This window comes from Anolis carolinensis, chromosome 1 (assembly GCF_035594765.1).
Source record: "Anolis carolinensis isolate JA03-04 chromosome 1, rAnoCar3.1.pri, whole genome shotgun sequence".
In the NCBI taxonomy this organism is placed as follows: Eukaryota; Metazoa; Chordata; class Lepidosauria; order Squamata; family Dactyloidae; genus Anolis; species Anolis carolinensis.
In genome coordinates this window covers 54,827,301-54,848,874 of record NC_085841.1, presented here as the reverse complement: position 1 = coordinate 54,848,874, position 21,574 = coordinate 54,827,301, and the positions used below count along the sequence as shown (strand labels likewise).

General features: G+C 39.1%; 1 protein-coding gene across 4 annotated transcripts in view; it reads right to left on the bottom strand.

Moving 5' to 3' along the window:
* Positions 1-21,574, bottom strand: part of ahctf1 (AT-hook containing transcription factor 1) — a 68,216-nt gene that overhangs the window by 32,129 nt on the left and 14,513 nt on the right. For all 4 annotated transcript variants that reach the window (XM_062968953.1, XM_062968949.1, XM_062968952.1 and 1 more), the window contains exons 2-11: positions 17,427-17,553; positions 16,564-16,817; positions 15,169-15,349; positions 12,939-13,146; positions 12,247-12,363; positions 10,355-10,439; positions 8,107-8,257; positions 4,683-4,815; positions 4,412-4,593; positions 3,596-3,657 (exon numbers count right to left, since the gene is read on the bottom strand). In XM_062968953.1, coding sequence (XP_062825023.1) covers positions 3,596-3,657; positions 4,412-4,593; positions 4,683-4,815; positions 8,107-8,257; positions 10,355-10,439; positions 12,247-12,363; positions 12,939-13,146; positions 15,169-15,349; positions 16,564-16,817; positions 17,427-17,547 — 1,494 coding nt within the window. In that variant the 5' untranslated portion in view covers positions 17,548-17,553. The remainder of the gene's footprint in view (positions 1-3,595; positions 3,658-4,411; positions 4,594-4,682; positions 4,816-8,106; positions 8,258-10,354; positions 10,440-12,246; positions 12,364-12,938; positions 13,147-15,168; positions 15,350-16,563; positions 16,818-17,426; positions 17,554-21,574) is intronic.

Sequence of the window (21,574 nt, the reverse complement as noted above, 5' to 3'; positions counted from 1 at the left end):
GTGTTGCCTGTAGTAATTAGACAGCATGTTCAGTTTAAAACTGTTGTAAGTGAAGAACCTCTAAACGGTTCAGACCTGCCTATCTTCGTGACTGTGTCGTCCCCTATGAACCTACCCGCTCTCTGAGATCTTCCGGGGAGGCCCTCCTCTCACTTCCGCCTTCCTCACAGATATGTCTGGTGGGGACGAGAGAGAGGGCCTTCTCGGCTGTGGCCCCTAGGCTCTGGAACTCCTTCCCTAGGGAGATTAGGTTGGCACCCTCCCTACCATCCTTTAAGAAACAACTGAAAACCTGGATGTTTGGGCTGGCCTTTGGAGAGACAGCTATTGGATGACCAGCCTCATTATAATTCTATCCTGAATGTTATTAGGCTCCTTTCATCGAGGTATTTTAATCTAATGATTTTATCTTATATTGCTGCTATAGTCCCCCCCACCACCTTTGAAGTTGACGGATTTGCATTGGTGGTTGTTTGATATTATTACTGTTATATAAACCTTTGTTTTAACTTCTGTTTTATCATCTTCTTGTGTTTTAAACTGTGTATATTGTTTAATGTATTTGTGCTGTTACATTTGTAACGTTGTGAGCCGCCCCGAGTCCCCACGGGGAGATGGTGGCGGGGTATAAATAAAGTTTTATTATTATATTATTATTATCCTTTATAATGTACTAGCTGTGCCCAGCCACGCGTTGTTGTGGCGAAGTGTGGTGATATGGGAAACAAAGTATTGAGGAATTGGTGGTAGCTAGTATATTTTATTTCCTAAAGCTTGTGAATATACAATATTTCTGGTTGTTCCTTTTTTTTGTCTGTTGGAGGCAAGTATGAATGCTGCAATTAGCCAGAATGATTACCATGTAATGGCCTTTCAGCTTCAAAGCCTGGCTGCTTCCTCCCATGGGGAATCTTTTGTTGGGAGGTGTTAGTTGGCCCTGATAGTAATTCCCCTATTTTCAGAGTGTTGTTCTTTGCAATATTTTCTGTTCTTCTACTGTATGTGTAGATGAAGAAATACCAATATGCAGTGCTTGAGTGCACACATTCGAAAAGAAAGGCTCTAGCCCTCAGAAAAAAGGATTTGATAGGCTTTGATGATGCAAGGCTATTCAGTGCTATTCCTGCTGGCCAACAATGGATTCCCCTATGTAGGAAGCAGCCAGACAAATGAGGTTTATATTCCTGTGGAATAATGTCCAGGGCGAGAGAAAGAAATCTTGTCTGTTGGAAGCAAGTATGAATGCTGCAATTAGCCAGAATGATTAGCATTTAATGACCTTTCAGGTTCAAAGCTTGCCTGTTTCCTCCCTGGAGGAATCCTTTGTTGGGAGGTGTTAGCTGGACCTAATTGTTTCCTGTCTGGAATTCCCGTTTTCAAAGTGTTGTTCTTTATTTACTGTCCTGATTTTAGATATTATATTATTCTGTTTTATTATAGCACAGTAATTTTTATATATTATATTTATAATCTTATTTACTTTGAACTGGATTATATGGCAGTGTGGACTCAAGATAATCCACTTCAAAGCAGATACTGTGGATTATCTGCCTTGGCATTCTGAGTTATATAGCTGTGTGGAAGGGCTTTGAGTCTACATTGCCATATAATCCAGTTCAAATCAGATAATCTGTATTTTATACGCAGTGTGGAAGAGGCCTAAGTGAACCCTCAGCCATTGTGGCTGAGGCGGTTGCTAGGACATGAAGTGGGTGGGGCCTAAGGGGGCGGGGCCTACCCTTCTAACTGGCAGCCAGGGGAGAACGGCTCTTCCTCGACTTCTGTAATTTAGACTTTATTTTTCTAGGGGGGGTTTTATTGAAAGACATAGATTGGATGACTACGTCTTTTGTGGCCAAATTTGATGTGATTTGGGTCAGTGGTTTTGCTGTTTACTCCATTAGAAAAATGCACATTACATTTTTATACATAGATTTGTTGAGATCTACCAAGCTAGCACTGTGATGTATTAAGTGTCCTTTGTAAGCAGTGTACAGAATGATAGACACATAGAAAATAATGAAGAGATTTTATATAATACAGACTCTGAGCACCTTTGGCCTTCAAGTTGTTTTGTTCTGTAACTGCTATCAACCTTATTTATAAAAGTCCAGTGTCAGTATGACAAGGTGCCAGTTTAAATGCAAACTATCTGGAACAATAATTTCCCTCCCAGGACATAATATGTGTTTATCTTCTTTTATTAGACATGAAGTATACCCACAGACTGATTTTTATATAAATCATTTTATATTTATGAATGATACTGTAAGAATATTTCCACATTTCAGAAAACTAATATGGTAACTGCTGGGATTTGGTTCCAGCCCCTCCCCCTCATGGATATCAAAATCTGTGGTTGCTCAAGTTCCATTATATAAAATGGGGTAGTAAAATCCCATCCCCATCAATGTTTGCTTTTTGGATTTTTAAATCCAGGGATGGCTGAATTCATGGATACAGAAGGCTGACTGCATTCATCAATAAAGGAATGATTCCTAGCTTCCACACTGGCCTTCTCATTTTATCTCTCCTTTAGGTACTTACCACTTTCCTTGTTCAATTGCTTGCTTTCCCCAGCCCTCCTCCCAAGCTAGCTTTCCTAGAATCTTCCTGACTTCTAATGTCCACGTTATTCTTTGGATTTCCCTGGATCTACAACCCATGTGGTTTTCAATTTTTTTTTCGTGTCAAGAGCAACTGGAGTTGTTTCTGGGGGTGAGAGAATTGGCCGTCTGCAAGGACGTTGCCCAGGGGACGCCCGGATGTTTTGATGTTTTACCATCCTTGTGGGAGGCTTCTCTCATGTCCCCGCATGGAGCTGGAGCTGATAGAGGGAGCTCATCCGCACTCTCTCCGGGTGGGATTCGAACCTGGCAGCCTTCAGGTCAGCAACCCAACCTCCAAGTCACAAGGCTTTTATCCCCTAGGCCACCGGAGGCTCCGGCTTTCAAGTATCAATGTACAAACTGCTAAGTCAGTCCACCTCCTTCCCTTTTACGAGGTAGTCTCTCTCCCCCTGCCCCCGCTTCCCTTTGATTTCTGCACCGCAAAGTGAAGCACTGTCACCTTAATTTCCTGAAGAATGTCTCTCGGCCCCCAAGGACTGTGAGGAAATGAAACTGGCTAAAACTACATGTCAGAGCTTTCCTTTGAAGTGATCCCAGTCACCACTTGAATAGATAAAAACAAAATATATCATGTGGATGGAATCTTGTAAATAGCAAGCAAGGACTGAAAGGAGGCAGAGCTCCATCTAGACTAACTGTGGAAATGGGTGGGAGGAAAATCCTTGTAAAAGGCCACAGTGAAACCTGGTTAACCAGGTAATATGGCAACTTAGTCAGGGAAAGGGGTGGGAAGTATGTATGTCATCTAGTAAGAAGCATCCAGGAGCTACTATTGCTGAGTTGCTCAAATTGCACTTCAGTTGTTGTTCTGAGACTTCTTAACTGGCATGTTCACTTTGGGGACTGCTGTCAAGCAACTTGGAAATAAAATTTCCAGGAGAGAAGGAACATTTATAATTTGCAAAGTAGATAAGAAAACAATATGCAACACATCAGAGTATGAGCAGCAGAAGACTAACACTCACATCTTTCTGAAACCCTGTGCAAGTCAGATGAACAACTCCAGAATCCAGCAGACAAGTAGCATCTATGAAACAGAATATTTTATTAAAATCTACTTTGTCAGAAACATGAAGATCATAATAATTAACTGAAAAGTTAGGTGTTTTGTTTTTCTGAAAAGAAATTAAAACAGTTCTCTAGAATAACAGTGGGCAAATGTATGGCCTTCAAATTTTAATGGACTCCTCACCAATACAACCAGTGATTAGAATTCAGCAACATCTAGAAGGGCACTGATTTACTACCCATATCTGATCTATGTATAAAAGCCCCAGAGATATATAACCACCTTTTTGGGAATTAAATTGTCTGCTACATGGGTGAAAAGACAGGCTTTCAACTGTGCAAGCATCTATTGCAAATTACTATTTGCAGAATCAAGGTATGGGTAGCTTCTCTTAAGTAAGAACCCTAAACAAAAATGCCTCACTGTGGAGAAGGATAACAAAGTAGAATGTAGAAGAACACTTTAGTGAAGACTACAGGAACCTTACAGTGTTTTTGAAGTTCAACTTCTGATAGTTTGGAGCTGTGGGGGGGGGGGGGGGGCATGAGGACAGATTAATGGGGAAGCAGATGGGAAAAAGCTGCTATCTGCATCCGTACAAGTGTTCAGCTGAATGTAATGCCTTCTCCCACCAAACTGAGAAAGCATCTGAAATGAATCAAGAACGAGGCCTTATTGTTTAAAATGATTCAAAGATCCACAGCAGTAAGAAAAATGGAAACTTCATCTTCACTTAATGGATTCCTGTAGAAGCAAAGCATAGCAAACATACCAAAGTTGTAGGTGCTTGGGTTAAAAAACTGTTCAGGTGGAGGATATGAAGGAGGCACACCACGACTAAAGCTCCGTTCGTGTACTAAGACATCCAAAATCCGATGTGGAGAAGTCATGCTTACTATAGTATCCAAGGACCACAATGCAAAGTAGGGGCAATTATGTAGAAATTCCCCTGGCCTTAAGAAAGAAGACAAAACACTTAAGTCAAGATGATAACATACTACAAATTATTCTCAGAAATATAAAGGGAAACTCATGCTTCTTACCTTAATGAATCTGGCATCTGAGCATGATACCAACGATTTATGTCAAATATACCTAAATAAGTATTTGGTTTGCCTTGACCGTAGGTGTTCACTTGCCAGCTGAAGACAGACACGCTTGTGTCAGGTGATATGACTGAAGAGGTGGGCAGAAAAGAATGGAACTTCTATAAATGCTTGAAGTTACCAATTATATAACTATAGTTCAATTTCATAATGTACATCTGGACAGCTTTTAAAGTTCAAGTAATATCAGCAAGATAAAAATGCTTAGTTAGGTGCAACCTGACTACTTAAGTCTCTCATGCTCTTCCAAATTGCCCCACTAAATTAATCCTTAACTAATTTTTAAAAATCAATACAGATCAAAATTAGTCAGCTCTTTTAAATCTTCTAGCAGGAGGTTCAAGCAACCAGTTAAGTTATAAAGACATGACCATGAAAATTCAACCTGCTGTGAGGGAAAATGGAGCAGGTAAAAACTATGCACACTATCCCAAGTTCTTTGGATGGAGGTCAGAATAAAAATACATTTATCTGGACAAAAAGGTAGAATAAATAAGTAAATAAATATGTAAAATAAACATTAGTACAATGAAAACATAAGGTGATAATCCTCTAAAACAGTGAAGAAATGGTGGAAAAATCAGAGCTAACAATGTCAAATACTACAAGATATTTTGCTGCATGAAAGAACAATTCCCCAACTACAGTACTTAGTCCTGACAGAACTGAAAGCTCACTGAAGATTTTGATGCAGGAGGCAGAAAATCCAACATGCGCATGCCCCTCTCCACAATAATAAAATACCCAAAGAATAAATAAAATAATGAATCATTAGTTACACTGTGGTTTATTTGTATTCTGTGTGATTCATTTCGATATACATGTTTTTATTGGTTTACAATGTAAATATGGGATTCTATATAATATTGTTATACTCCCAACACTCCCAACATTTTTAGACTCAAGAGAATTTTGCATACGATATTTTCAGCTTACTATAGCTATTTTGTTAAAAATCTTCCCAATTTAAGCAACCTGACTAGGAATGTTCCTTTACTAAGTAAATGCACATTTCTTAGATCCAGTAAAGGAGAGAAGTAAATATCTCAAGAAATGCCCTCCAATTCCTTCTGGACACTGAACAATCCCTTAATAGGATTTCTTGTCAGTGTTTTCTAAACCACTAATGCTATTCCATTAAAACCACACTGATTTCAGCCAACTTTAGCGAGGACAAGGAGTGAAGACTTCCTTTTCAAATCAGGAGGATTTTATACTTAATAATCCCCTAAAGTCACAGAATCTGTATAGTAAAAGACCATAAAGGCCACATATTATTCCAGGTGAGGTCTAACCAAAGGATTACATCCCTTTATCTAGACTACGATAGTACTGATGCAGCCGAGAATTGCACTGGCTTTTTATCTGTCACATAGCACTGTTGACTCCTGTTCACCTTGTAGCTTAGTATTGATTCTTATAATGCTTTCACATGTACTGTTGTGTCAAGCCAGGTGACACCAATCTGATATTTGTGCATTTCATTTTTTTCTTCCTAGGCATTGTACCGTACATTTCTTCCTGTTGAAAATCGTTTTGCTGGTTTTGGCCTAGGTCTTTTATCCATTAAGGTCATTTTGAATTCTGATCTTGTCCTCAAGGGTATTACTATCCCTCTTAATGTGGCAAGCATGCCCTCTATTCCATCATCCAAGTCACTTATAAAAATGTTGAATAGCACTGAATCCAGGACTGAATCCTGTGAAACTTCTCTAGTTACCTATCTCTAAGACGAAGAGGACCTATTGGTGAGCACATTTTGGGCTTCAATGGTCAATGAATTCCAAATCCACCTCACAATAGCAATTGTCTACCCCACATTTTACCACTTTATTAGCAAGAGCATCATAATTGGATATGGAAGAATTTACACAGAACTAGACTTAAAAGATAGGGATTTTACGTCAATGAAAGTAAACAATGATTAGAATCCTGCTGATGGCTTATGATAGTGACATATGCAGAACATGTCCTTTATGAGTCACTGTGGAAGGAAGCTTCCAGGTGCCAACAAGCCCTCGCCACTGCCCCACACAACTCAGTCTTAAATTCACTATTCTGTACCTTCACAACAAATTCAATGACCAGGAAGAAGCTCCCAAAACAGCACCCAGCTATTATACACTTAGGTAAAAGTGCCCAGAAGCTCTGGGATCCCCAAATAACTGAAAGTGTGTAAGAGTGTGCCTCAGCTGGAGTGCATAGTTGCTTCACATGTGTCTCCTAGTCAAAAACAGACACTAAAAGAACTATTCAAACTCCTATCTTCTATATTGCTCAAGGCAATTGTTAAAAGAAGTTCAGGATACCAGTATCAATTTCTGGCCAACCTCCAAGATGCTACACTCAGACCTCTGCTTTTCAAGGCATGATACAAAAGGACTTTATCATAAACCTGCTGTTTCCTTTACAGGCATCACTTCTGATACTATTAACTTATGTTCTTTGGAAGAAGTCCAGCTAAAGATTAAACAAGTGATGCAGTGGGAACTGCTTCACATTTTAAATATTCATACGACAAAAACATAAAAAGCAGACTGTTGAGTGCATGTTTTATAACATACAACCTTGCACAAGACAGCTCTGATAATACCTACATTGGAGTGCTGTGTGGTTTCCGGGCTGTTCTAACAATATTTTCTCTTGACGTTTTGCCTACATCTGTGGATAGCATCAGAAGATGCAAGCGAAACGTCAGGAGAAAATGCTGCTAGAACATGGCCATACAGCCTGGATGCCACACAATACTCCACTGATTCTGGCCATTAAAGCCTTTGACAATACAATACCTACATTGTCTATACACAAAACAGCAACATCTTCTCGAACGTTAAGCTTTAATACTAATTATTATAAAGTATACCAATTTCAAGACTTAAATAACCCAACTATTTTAGCCTCGGTCCTGATGATATATTTACATATTTTGTTTTTATGAACATTATTATTCTAGACATTTTCTTACATTGTATTCAGCTTGAGAGCATGAGATTGGAATATCTTTCTCACTCAGAGTGCTCTAATACTTTTACAAAAGATGACATAACGCTACCAGCCAGCTAGCCTTATGAAATGCACTATTACACTAGAAGCTTCGTTTTCTAATATATAATATATATATATCTACTCAGTGATATTGTTAACAGTGTATTTTCTATCCCAATTACAATTCTAGTTTACATGTACGTGTGCATAATTTAAATGTAAAGTAGTCACTATTCTTCTAGAGAATTTGGATAACCAAATTAAACAAAAATTATGGAGAAGCATGTTTAAACAATCTTCACTAGAGAATGTAGTATTACACAATTAGTTTTCGCTCTTCGTTGCAACAAACTTTTAAAATGCATTCTATACTCACCTTCATTCATGCCATCTTCCCTATCGACATGGCTTCGAAATTTTTCTACAGTTTGGCAGCCAATTAATTTGGTGTTGCTACTCTGTCCCCTCAAAGATAAAATTCCACATGTGAGGTCCAAAGTGTATCTTTCTTCACAGTATTCCAAACCCTTGGGTGGCGGAGAAAGAACCAAAGTAATTACAATGAATTCAGCAATTTAGTAAAAATATTTTGCTCAGAGAGATTTTGCTTTTTTAAAATCCTTATTAAACACATAACATGCTACCACAGTCTACTAAATCAATGAGCAATATGAAGATTAGTAAGATTTTAAGAAATACTATGTTTTAAGAAAACAGCAATAGTTAAATTTAATACCCAAAATATGTACTTGAAAAAACATTTTCCAATTATGATACAGCACATCCAAGTTCAGTATTGACTTAAATCAGGGTGAGGAAACTGGAATGGGAAAGAAGGACTCACTCTTCGCAGGGAAGGCTGGATGGCATTTGAGTGTGTGGCCCAGCTGATCTGAAGCCCACCAAAAGCTGGACAAGAAGTGGCCACGTTAGATATGAAAGTCAATGGTCTCCCTGCCTCACTCTCAATCTTTATTATGGGCTTGAAATGCTACCATCCTTCACTAAATTGGAAGTTGCCTTCAGAATCCCATGTCAGGTAGAAGACAGGATATAAAATCAATAAATGAAATCTGATATATATTTTCATCTTCTAAGATATAAATGGATATCTGTACATCATGTCTATTAATGGTTGAATTGAAGAAATATTGCTAAATATTATCAGAGTTGGAAGCCATTTCATTTTTTAGCAATCAAGAAATAGCACTTTAAATTATACCCGTCAACCTATGAGTGTTGTCCAGCAATTTGAGGTATTTTGCAAGCATACATTTAATTATTCCAACTGAATATGCAATGAACTCAGCTCTAGAATTAAGCTGAAGGAACACATTGCTCCCTTTCAACAATAACAAAGTCACTGAAGTAACTAACAAAATATCCAACCCAAAATGTAACCCAACAAGCAATGTAATTAAAAAATATGGAGGTATACAGTCAAATGGAATGAATAACTTATGCCCTACTGTAAGTTTTCAACACTCACAAAGGCCCCAGTTTTATTTATCAGACAAATTATTCTTAAGATATTTGAAATTGCTAAAAACTAGAGTAACACTGAAAGGAAAAAATACAGGGGAGAAAATCACTTTATAAAAAGACGTAATGTTGAAACAAGCAACAAGATAGAAGATATTTAAATTATTGAGCCTGTTGAAGACATAAACCCAGGGATGAGAGTTCAGTTTAAGCCAGCCAGGATGCTTGGGGCACTCTAAAACACAACCAAGAGTCACTGGAATCTCTCCATGACAGGCAATAAAAATGCCTGCTTAAAATGTATGTGGCTAAATCCAGGATTTCCTTTGGGACTTTCACAATACATTACCATCTAAGCCTCAGATAAAATAAAAACAATGGCTTACTGTAGACTGAAGACAAATTATGTACTGAATTCAGCTTGTTGCTGAATGTGATTCTGTATGTTTCCTTTTCATAGGAGCATCCAGTTTGAAAGCTGGATTACATCAAAAATCTCATTCATTTGTACTGGTCTACAACATTAAGAGGATGCTGTGTCTGACTGCTTATGTCTACTCAAGAAACACCTCTGCTGAACTGGTTCCCTTCTCCAGGTGCTTCACAGGTGCCCAGAGGCTTTGGGGACCACTACCACCCAAAAGCAAAAAGTTAGAGGTGCTGCTTCTGAAATATATGTACACTCATATATGTGCATTAGTTTAATACACTATATAGATGTATATAGATACAAAACAGTGTAACGGTGTTATCCCAACTGGTTTGGCAAAACTCACATGCTCAATTTTTATTTATTCTCTAAAACCAAAGGAGCCAAATAATGTTCAGGTGCATTTAGATCAAGGCTGGCAACTTCAGAGACCACATGAGCCAATTTTCATCCCTATAGCAGGCTGTAGCACCCAGAAAAACCAGCTGAAAATGAAAGCAAGTGTAAATTATGGTTTTCATCTCTGGGTTTCTAAAACACTGGGAATTTGGGAGCTATATTTAAACTATTTTCTACTCCTGGAGGCATCCAAGAATGGCAAATTAATCATCTTGGGGTAATTACCTGATTTTGGAGTGTGGGGCTTTAGAACAGTGGGAAATTTTTGGAGCCCTATGGAACAATATTGAGCTTTGATATATGAATACTTTACCTCATACATAATTTGCCCTGATGCCAAACGCCTTCTGTCACTGAAAGCCAACTGCAGTAGATGCAAGCTAAGAATATCTCCTTCACTAGAATGTAAAAAGTTAAGATTTTAGTGCAGAATCTAGAAAACATTATTACTATTTACTAACTTCTGGATAAAGTAGGCCACTGAACTCCCACCATATTCTAGTAGGCCTTATTCAAGTAGCAAGTGCACCAACACATACACAGAAGTATAACTGAGAACACCTTTCTAATGATTTCAACAGCTGAACTGCACGGGGGCCTTTTCAAATGAACTGCATGGATTTATTGCACTGATATGACCAGAGATCCTTGTATGTAAGACTTATATACACATTTTAGCTACAGAAGTAAAGAGAATATAACCATTTTGTATTGCAAATGAAACATTCAAGCCTAAAATAATTTCTATTTATGCTCGAAAATTTAACCGTCCACAACAATGGTAGTATTCTTGCATAGCTGAACAAGCTATGGAGCAGATTTGCCATTACCAAGCAAAAGTCAAACAAAACTTAATCACAGAACTCCACTTTATTCTTTCTCCAGAATCCTAGTTCAGACCATGTTGTGACTCAGCAACAGCATAGCCTGCAGAGCCAGAGTGAAGATGAAGGGGATTCTGGGTTTCAGATGCAAGAGCCAGATGATGGGATGCAGGATGAATTTCAGGATGATGGCATGGGGATGGGAATTATACAGGCTGATTCAGAGGCTCATGAAATGCAGCTTGTGGGTGAACTCTTGAACCAGCCTGTCATAGATAACAGCCAGAATGACATTCCCATGGGGAATAATGAGCCGGAGATGTCTCAGGCCCCGGTTCAGGTGCGAGATAATGAGGTGGCTGGCCTTCAAGGCCTTGAAGGAGCGCCATCACTATCTAGAGCAGATCGCTTACAGTGGAAAGGAATGTCTCAGCCTCACGGTAGTTTGAGATTGGCTGCAAAGCGGGAGGCCTCTGAAGGAAAGAGAAATGCATTTTTGGGTTGCTTTTAAAACAGTGTGTTGAGAGACAGATCTTTGTCAAAGCAAATTCTCGCTTCATCAGAGTGGATGCTTATGTCTTCATGCCTTGGAAATTGTCCTGTTCCTGGATCTTTGTAACCTGTGGACCTTTGTTTCTTTGGGAATTGGACTTGTTTTGCCTATGGATTATTGGATTCACTGACCCTTGTTTTGCCTATGAACTATTGGATTTTACTGACTCTTTTACTACTATTTTGGGAACTATATATCTGCCTGCTTTGATATATATAATTGCTTTTGCTCAATAAAATTACAAAAGACTATCTTCTGTGTGTGACTTGGTGTCACCAGCAAGGTGAACTATTCTGAGGTGCGACAGACCATTTAATAGTTCTGCAACATATATGACTACACAAGCAGAGTGTTTGGTAAAGCATTCTACTGAGTCCAGAAGTTGTGAGGTATGGACTAAAGATAGAATGCAATTCCCAGAGGCTTCCTAGAGAGGCAACCCCCCCTTTATTGGTCAGAAAAACTATAGGCTCAGGAATCCAGAGGATTTGAGAACAGGAAAAATACCCAACATGTTCCCACTTCTCATCTACAGTAAAGCTTAGGGTGCATCTACAATGTAGCATTAATGCAGTTTGAACCCACTTTAACTACCATGGCTCAAAGCTATGAAATCCTGGGACTTGTAGTCTAATTAGGCACTGGCACTCTTGACAGAGAAGGCTGAGACATTTTAAAAATACAAAAAGTCATGCCAGTTAGTTGTGTCAAACTGCATTAATTCTACAGTGTAGATACATTCTCAATTAGGATTTAGGCTCAAGACAGATTACAACCTTGACAATGAGCAGTTGCTTTTTCTATATTTGACAAACCATCTTTGCCCACCTTTCTTGCGTTGACTGAACAGCCCACAAGTAACAACAATTGCGGGGATCATTTTCAGGTTCTTGAAAAGTAACAGCTATTACAGGAATTCTACCTCCTTCCAACTGGGAGTGGTATCTAAATTGGGAGATGAGAAAAGGGGCAACAAATAGACACAACTGTTTACCAGTTTACATGAGACTGCATAACAACATATTTTGAGTACTTGAAATACTTGCTGTTATGTAGTGAACAGAAATCCAACTGTATACATTTATTCCATATTCCATTTATTACGATATTAGTAGAAATTTGATGGCAGTATGATGTTGATGCCCATTAAAAAGACTTATAATAATAGCAGTCACATTGTTTCTCTTCTATTTAAATCCTAGATCTGATTTCCTTGAGTTCAGGCCATCTGAACTTTTCTCAATTACTGGACTGTTCTATCACAAGGTAACGTGACAAAATGACTGCAATTCAATTATTTTAGTTTCGAGCTACTTTTCCAAATCCTGTTAAACTATACAGTACTTTTCACATGCCTCCTCCTAGTTTACATAAGGCTGATATAAGGACTGAACAAAAGGACAACCAACCACATTTTTACAAATCAATGAAACAAACAATCCAACACCATCATTATCAACCCTTTCTTTTAGATTACTTCACTGATGGAAATATTTCACATATCATAAAAACATACTCACTCTTTCTTCAAGGTTTTCATGTTCCACAATGAGAGATATCCATCAGAAAATCCCACAACTAACTGGTTAGTCCTATGAATGTATGAGAGAGTTGTCACAGCGCTCCCTGAAGGTTTCAATAACTGGAAACAGAGATGCCGACCATTTCTTGTTGTAGTTTCCCTTGTTTGTGGGATTTCAGGAGAGATTCCAGTGATGATTTCTAGATCTGTGTAAATGACAACATGCAACTTAAAATATGCACTGATGAATTTTAGCCTATTTTTAAGTAAGAGCTTTACATCAAAGAATAAAGTCATCGTAAAAAGGTAGTTCAGATTAAAAATAAACTATTTTTGCAGATTTCCATTGGCTTTCCTTTTTGTCCAGTAATTTAAGTGCCACTTATTAGTCTGTTCAGTTTCCTCCAGCTTCTGGAGTCTCCCCGCTCTACTTGAATTATATACAAGTTTTATGCAATTTCTTAAATACAAAACAATGTGTTATTTTTCAGTCCATTTTGGGAAAAAATCTACCGTATTTCATCGAATTATAGTTGCTATTGCATAATAAGTCACCTTTGCAATTTGTAGGGTCCTGGCAGTGGTATATTCGTATTCCTTGCATAATAGTTGCACCCCCAAGGACAACTATAGCCAGATACTCCAATTTTATGGTACACAGTATCACAAGAGATTTTAGAAATGTATGTATTAGAAAACAAGGCTGCACTAGATTGTGGGCAGTAATTTGAACACAATTTTCAGCATAATAACACTCAGGAACCTTTGTGTAACTCCTCTGACCCAGCATCCCACAGAAACCATCATGAATAGGATCCCAAGAGAGACCAAGGTGGTCCCATCCCTGCCGGCCTTCTGCAAACAGGTCAAGACTTCTTTCTGCAGGCAGGAATTTGGAGGGTAATGAGCACATTGAGGAGGTTGTGGGTAGGATTTTTGGGAGACTGGGTGTTTTAAAATGCATTTTACTTGTATTTTAACTATATTTTTAACCTAACACACACAGTACTGTTTAATGTGTTGTCGAAGGCTTTCATGGCCGGGATCACAGGGCTGTTGTATGTCTTTTGGGCTGTGTGGCCATGTTCCAGAAGTACGTCAGGAGAGAATACTTCTGGAACATGGCCACACAGCTCGAAAGACATACAACAACACAGTACTGTTTATTTTTAAATTATTGTATTCGCTTTGTTTTTAAACTCATCATAGTGTCGGACTGTTAGCCACCTTGACTCCCCTTGGGGAGGAAGGCAGGGTATGAATAAAGTAAATAAATAACCCGTATTTACTTGAATCTAGTGTGCCATCAAACCTAATACACACCTCAAATTTGAAAAGGCTGAAACAAAAATAGAACTTGCTGGCGAATAGAATGAGCCCATCCTCTTCCTTGCCTGCTCCTTTGGGCAGTGACTCATGTGTTTAATTTCTCCCTCTTTTCTCCCTCATTGCCTCTCAGCCAGCAATGCTTCGGCCAACCAGCACCAGCTAGTCTGCCTTTCTCAATGGCTGAACAATGGGGCACCTACTCATGGAAGTCACCCTGGAGACTGCTGGATAACGTTGTTTCTCCAGTCCACCTCCCACCCCACCTCCTGTTCCCTTGACTCCATCCCATTGGCAGAAAGGGGCATCAAAGAGCCCAAGAAATCAAGTGAGGGAGGCAGCCAACCTTGAACACTATCAAATCTAATAGGATTCTGAGTGATAATAGAATAGCTGGTGAAATAAAGGGAAACGATTACATGCTTGATCATACTGAGGTATACATATTCAATAGTATTCCTCTACCTTCATATTACATAAGGATAAGTTTATGGGTGAGAATGGGGAGGTGGCGGGACTGGGGAAAAATACTTGTAGTGTTTTGATCGTGGAATATCAAGATTGTATGTTTCTGTGTGTGTGTGTGTCTATTCCACAATACTTAAAAAAAATCTAATGTGCACCATAATTTTGGCGACATAATTTAGTCAAAAAAGTCTACATTAGATTTGAGTAAATACAGTAAATAGGATCAGAAGTGTGTTTTCTAGATTGCTGAACCAAAGTCAACCAGCCTATTGAAAATGAAAGGAGTAGCAATTCCTGTTTAAAATGTCCTAGTCACTTTACTTCTGTAAGTTATGTTCTCTAAAAATATGAAAAATAGCACACATGTGATCTAGAAAATGTAACATTTGTTTTCAGCTAGCAATCAACACTAAAGAAAAAGTGAACATATTTACCAGATGCTTCTATTTCATTTTGGCTACATGACAAGTCATCTAGACAAAGATCTATCAGAAAGACATGTCCAACATCTGTAACCACAGCAGCCACACCAAACAGCCACCTGAGACTTTGGTGCAAGTGTTGCGTTGTCAAGCTGGCTCCTCCATGGTTAATTATGGGTTCTATGGCAGTGACCTAAAGGGAAAATGAAAGTTGCTTATGCATTCGGAAAACATGTAAGATGAACTTATTAGTATTCCGTTCTTTTCTTGCATTTCCAATCCAATTCTATTATCCATAACTGAAATTTGTTTCATTAATTTGTTGTCGATCTGTAGAAAGATGTAAACTGTCTAGCAAGTGGAAATAAATGAATTGCTCTGTCCCCTGTGCCAAACAGAAGATGCTACTTCAATGACAGAGACAGATTAATCAGAAAAACTGAACTATATTTTTCCATAAAGTGTCATTGCTCAGTTAGTCATCAGTTACATGAAATGATTTGTCCATTCTTGGTTTTTGTCTGAACTGTCTTTTGAGTATAGGAAGAAGAATAATTGTCTGATTAAGAGGGCAAATAAATCTGTTCAGTTAGCTTCACATATTGAAGATAACAATATGTGAAGCACTACGAACTGTGCTGTGTTCAGTCCTTCTTTGATAGAATGCAAGTGGCCATTTGAATATCACTTCTTCCCATACACAAGATTACTGGACTCCATTTCATTTTGTTACCTCAGCTATCTTTTCTGATACTGATGTCCTGAACTCTGAATAAATATTTAAAATTTCTAAATGCCTTTCTTGAACATTTGGTTTCAGTCATGCTTGTTCACTAAAGAAGCATTTCTGGATTCATCTGCAGATTCAGTTTGCAAGCCTCCAACTCCAACCAGCCCTCATCATCTGCCAGGAAGGATGGGGTTGACAGGCATTGTAGGCAAAAATACCTGGAGGTATAAAGCTTATCTCCAGATTATACCACTGTGTACAGTCTGAGATGTTGTGGGGGCTCTCCATAAAATATTAGATTGCAACTCCTAGCATTCTTCAGGATTGTATACAGTAGTAAAGGCTGCTGAGACCTGCAATCCAACAGAATCCAGAAAGTGAATGGCCGTATGTCGGGGGTGCTTTGAATGCGATTTCCTGCTTCTTGGCAGGGAGTTGGACTGGATGGCCCATGAGGTCTCTTCCAACTCTACTATTCTATGATTTTAAGTATTCTGATCCCCACCTCTGTACCAGGTCCTGCTACAACAAGATCTGCATTTTTGATGTAAAAGTAATAGCTGATACGAAGCAGAGAATTTAAGTTATTGCACAGAGTAAGAATAGGAATAGAGAAATGTATCTGAAATACACACACAGAGAAAAAGATGTGTTCAGTTTTAAAGTCATATACGTACCCTTCCAGGAAAAACTACTGCTTTAATTACTCTTGATATTCCAAGATCATACAAACACAACACACTCCCTTCTGTTTCTTCCAAACCAACAAGCAATCCAGTTCTTTTCTGCCAGGAAAAATCTTTCACTGTAAGAATGATAGGAGGCTGCTCACTCACACCACTAAAACGATATGCAGACAACCGTTCTCCAGTGACTGCATTTACTATCTCAAGTTGAGGCCCACATGCTAAGCAAGCTAGTCCACTTCGTCCTGAAAGAAAAGAAGTATATGTCACATAAGTACACCCCAGAGCAATATTTGTGCTATCAATAAACATACACAAAAATAATGTACAAGCAGCCCCCAAGTTACAAACATCTGCCTTACAAATGACTCATAGTTACAAACAGGGGTGAGACTACAGGAAGTTAAAGAAATTTATCTCAACTAAGGGAAATTCACTCCTGAAACAGTTATCATGAGGAAAATTCACTTGCCAGAGCTGGTAAAAATATGCTCAAACTACTGGTGCCACCTGTGAAACCTCAAGCTATATATTTCTTTCAGGAGGAATGTTATCTTATTTAAATTAGGAGATATAACTGCTCCTAGAACTGACAACGATGAGCACTTCCAAGAATTTCATTTTCTATGCGGACATGCCTACTGTATTTAAAAGCTCTGATCCTACACTTGAATCTACAGGTGGTATCCACAAACTGCACAGTGGATCCAAGACAGTCGCACCCCACAAGGGTCTAATTATGTAATCTGCTCTTCTCAGTTGATATTCTTGCTTTCTGTAATATCTGAACATGCATTCAAACATTAAAACACTCATAATAGATACACACAAAAAGCAGTGGTCAAGAAGTTTACCTCCAGTGAATTTTCCATGAAGCACACATTCTATTGCTAGCTCATCTTCTCCAAGTGCCTGTACAGTCACTTCTGGAAACTGCAGTAGACTGCTTGTTACATGAGCTCTGAGGTCTCTCATCCTTCACTGTAGGCAAACAATTGGAAGTTTATTCAGCAAACTGTCAGTACCAACAGATTATTACAACTATTACAATACCCATGTGCTAAGGCAGGCGTACTGTCTGCCAGGAAAACCAAAATTCCATACTCATATTTGTTTATTCTGCATGATATCCCTCTTCAGAAATACACATTTGTAACATATCTGAAATTTTCCAGAAAAATCTGGAGGAAGATAAAGGAATAGTAGGCAAAAAAAACCCTATAGGAACAAAGGGCAGTAGCTAGGGAGTTACACAGGACTCTCACATATAATGCAGCTCCACCTCAGATTCTGAGATGTCACATATGTATTTTCCACAGATTTCTAAGATTTGCTCTATGGTTATAGGTTAAAAGTTAACTTCTAATAACTTAGTATTAGTATATCCCCACCAACTTTTGACTATACTCCTAATCCAACGCTGTCAAAGCTTGGAAACATATTCAGGAGTAGCCATGTTGATCATGCAACAAAATAAAACAAAATACACAAAACAGCGATATGATTATGGAGCCCACTACAAAAAATGCAGTATATATTAAGCAAGCTTTCCCAACACCACTGACTTCTTCATCAGGCAAAATAATTACAAATTATGTTAAGAGTGATAGAAATAGAAAAAAACATATAGGAAGGAGGACCACAAGGGCCACCCAGTCTAACCACATTCTGCAATTCTGGAATATACAGTCAAAGTATTTCCAACAGATAGCCATCAAGACTCTGTCTTATGATGTCTGTTAAGATGGTTGAGCGATGTCAATCAGAGCGAGGCCACTTCCCGCAATTTTGGCCCACTGAGGACCAGCTCATTTGTAACACTACTAGTACTATAGCAAGTAGCAAAAGGAGTGCTAAATTGAATTTTCTTTTTATGGACCTTAAAATAAAATAAAGCTTCACCAATCTATATAAATAAACATGTCAGTCAGTGTGGGACATCATATCTTCAAAACTACTTCACCGATTGATATGAAATTTTGACACAATATAGCATTCGAACTGTCGAGTGTTTTAAGCCTATTCTCACAAACCTGACCCACCTAAGAAAGGTAAAAACAAACCCCTGAGCAATGGCCAATCAGTCTCTCCCACTCTTAGCAACCGTCCTAACAGACAGCTCCTCCCCTTAGCAACGGAGCAAGCAACGGCCAAGCAGACTCCACCCTTTAGCAACCAGCGTGGATCAGATTGGCTGGGCGAGTGAGGCCTAGCCATGGAAAGGGAATTCAGGAGCGACTTGAAAAACTGCAAGCCGCTTCTGGCTTTTTGCTTGAGGCAGTGTGAATGTTGCAATTGGCCAGCGTGAATAGCATTGAATAGCCTTGCAGCTTTAAAGCTTGGTTGCTTCCTATCAAGTGGAATCCTTTGTTGGCCAGCTTGAACAGCATTGAATAGCCTTGTAGCTTCAAAGCCTGGTTGCTTCCTACCAAGGGGAATCTTTTCTTGGGAGGTGTAACCTGGCCCTGATTATTTCATGTCTGGAATTCCTCTGTATACTGAGTGGTGTTCTTCATTTACTGTCCTGATTATAGAGTTTTTAAAAACTGGGAGCCAGGTTTTCAATAATTGGGAGGAGGAGGAGGCACTGGGGTCACTCTCTGGGAGGGGCCTATGGCCTCTCCCAGCAGGAAAACAACACAATTTTCTATCCTGTGATGAGTCATGGGCCATGTAGTCCCGTTCATGGCACTGAAGTCCCAGATGAAGAGGAGAACTTGGGTTTTTCACCGTCTCAGTCAGAATTGGAACCTTCCCAGCCAGATTTGGGAACCTTGCACCTGCAAGAGATTTGTCTTCCAGAAATCTGTCAAACAAGCCCTGAGTCTAAATCTCCTGTGTTTTCTCGCCACGAGTTTTGTAAACATCAGAGAGGAGTTCAAGCGGCCTCTCGTAGGAGTGCTAGGATAGCTGCTAAGAATTCAGCTGATTAAGCCTGCTTTCCATGGGAAACCTTAAGGAGTCATGCATCTGGACTCAGAGATTAGCTTTCGTTTCTGGTTCCCCAGAGAACTGCTCTTTGGTGGGAAAACTAGACCCTATTTAGGTGTTTTACCCACAAAGGGGTCTTGCGGAGTCAATTCGTCAGCTACTGGAGTAAGTTGTGTGTGGACAGCGCGCTCCGTTTCCAAGCCTCGTTCCTGTTTCAAGCCTTGTCCCTGATTCCAAGCCTTCGCTCCTGTTTCCAGCCTTGTTTACCTTCGCGGACCTTGCCTTGTTTTCCAGGGCTCAGCCTTGCTTTGTTTTCCCGGATTTTGCCAAGTAATTCCACGGATCTTGTTCTTGCTCCTCGTTACCTTGTTGCCTTGAATCAAGCCTTCTGTTCCAAGTATCAAGTTATTTCCTAGCCTTGCTCAAGTTCATGGACTAAAGGACCTTGTCATCTCCCCTCACTTGCTTGGCAAGTGAGTGTTTCGGTTATTGGATTACAACTTTGGACCTTAATATTTCATATTGGACATTGTTTCTTGGGACTAATTTTGACCTTTCCTGAAAGGTCTACTTCTGGACTATTTCATACACTTGCTTTTATTAACTATATATATTCCCTTAATAAAGATATTAGATAGATTCTGGCCTCTGTGCATGGTTTTTGGTGCTCTGTAGCCTGGGTCGTGACATATCCTTACTTTCCAATTGAACCAGACTGGGCCATAGCAACGCGTATTGGCCACCTTGATTAGCTCTGAATAGCCTTGCATCTTCAAAGTCTGGCTTCTTCATGCCTAGGGGAATCCTTTGTTCAGACGTGTTAGCTGGCCCTGATTGTTTCACGTCTGAAGTTCCTCTGTTTTCTGAGTAATGCTCTTCATTTACTGTTCTGATTTTAGGTTTTTTAAAACTGATAGCCAGATTTTCAATAACGGGGGGGAGGAGGCACTGGAGTTGCTCCCTGGGAGCCATAGTCCCCTCCCTGAGAGCAACTCCAGTGCCTCCTCATCCCTGTTATTGAAAATCTGGCTATCAGTTTTAAAAAACCTAAAATCAGAACAGTAAATGAAGAGCACTACTCAGAAAACAGAGGAATTTCAGACATGAAACAATCAGGGCCAGCTAATACGTCTGAACAAATAAAGTCCTAATTAGAGGGAGAGGAATAATTGCTTTTTTCCCATTGCTGCCAGTTAGAAGGCTAAGCTCCACCCACTTTGTCTCCTAGCAACCCACTAGGATATGCCCAGGGTGTCTTCAACCAGGCCTCTTCCACACTGCCTATAAAATACAGATTATCTGATTTGAACTGGATTATATGGCAGTGTAGACTCAAGGCCCTTCCACACACCTATATTACCCATGTATAATCTTATATTATCTGCTTTGAACTGGATTATCTTGAGTCCACACTGCCATATAATCCACTTCAGTGTGCATTTTATCCAGCTGTGTAGAAGGAGCCTCATATAATCCAGTTCTAAACAGATAAAATAAGATTATAAATATACAGTAGAGTCTCACTTATCCAACATAAACACCCCGGCAGAATGTTGAATAAGCGAATATGTTGGATAACAAGAAGGGATTAAGGAAAAGTCTATTAAACATCAAATTACATTATAATTTTACAAATTAAGCACCAAAACATCATGGTATACAACAAATTTGACAGAAAAAGTAGTTCAATGCGCAGTGATGCTATGTAGTAATTACTGTATTTACAAATTTAGCACCAAAACATCACAAAGTATCGAAAACATTGACTACAAAAACATTGACTACTAAAAGGCCGACTGTATTGGATAATCCAGAACATTGGATAAGCGAATGTTGGATAAGTGAGACTCTACTGAAATATGAAATAATTATTGTGGTATAATAATACAGAACAATATAATCTCTAAAACCAGGACAGTAAATAAAGAGCAACACTCTGAAAGCAGGGAAATTGGGAATTCCAGAAAGGAAACAATCAGGGCCAGCTAACACTTCCCAACAAAGGATTCCCCCAGGAAGAAGCAAACAGGCTTTGAAGATGCAAGGCCATTAAATGCTAATCAAGGTGGCT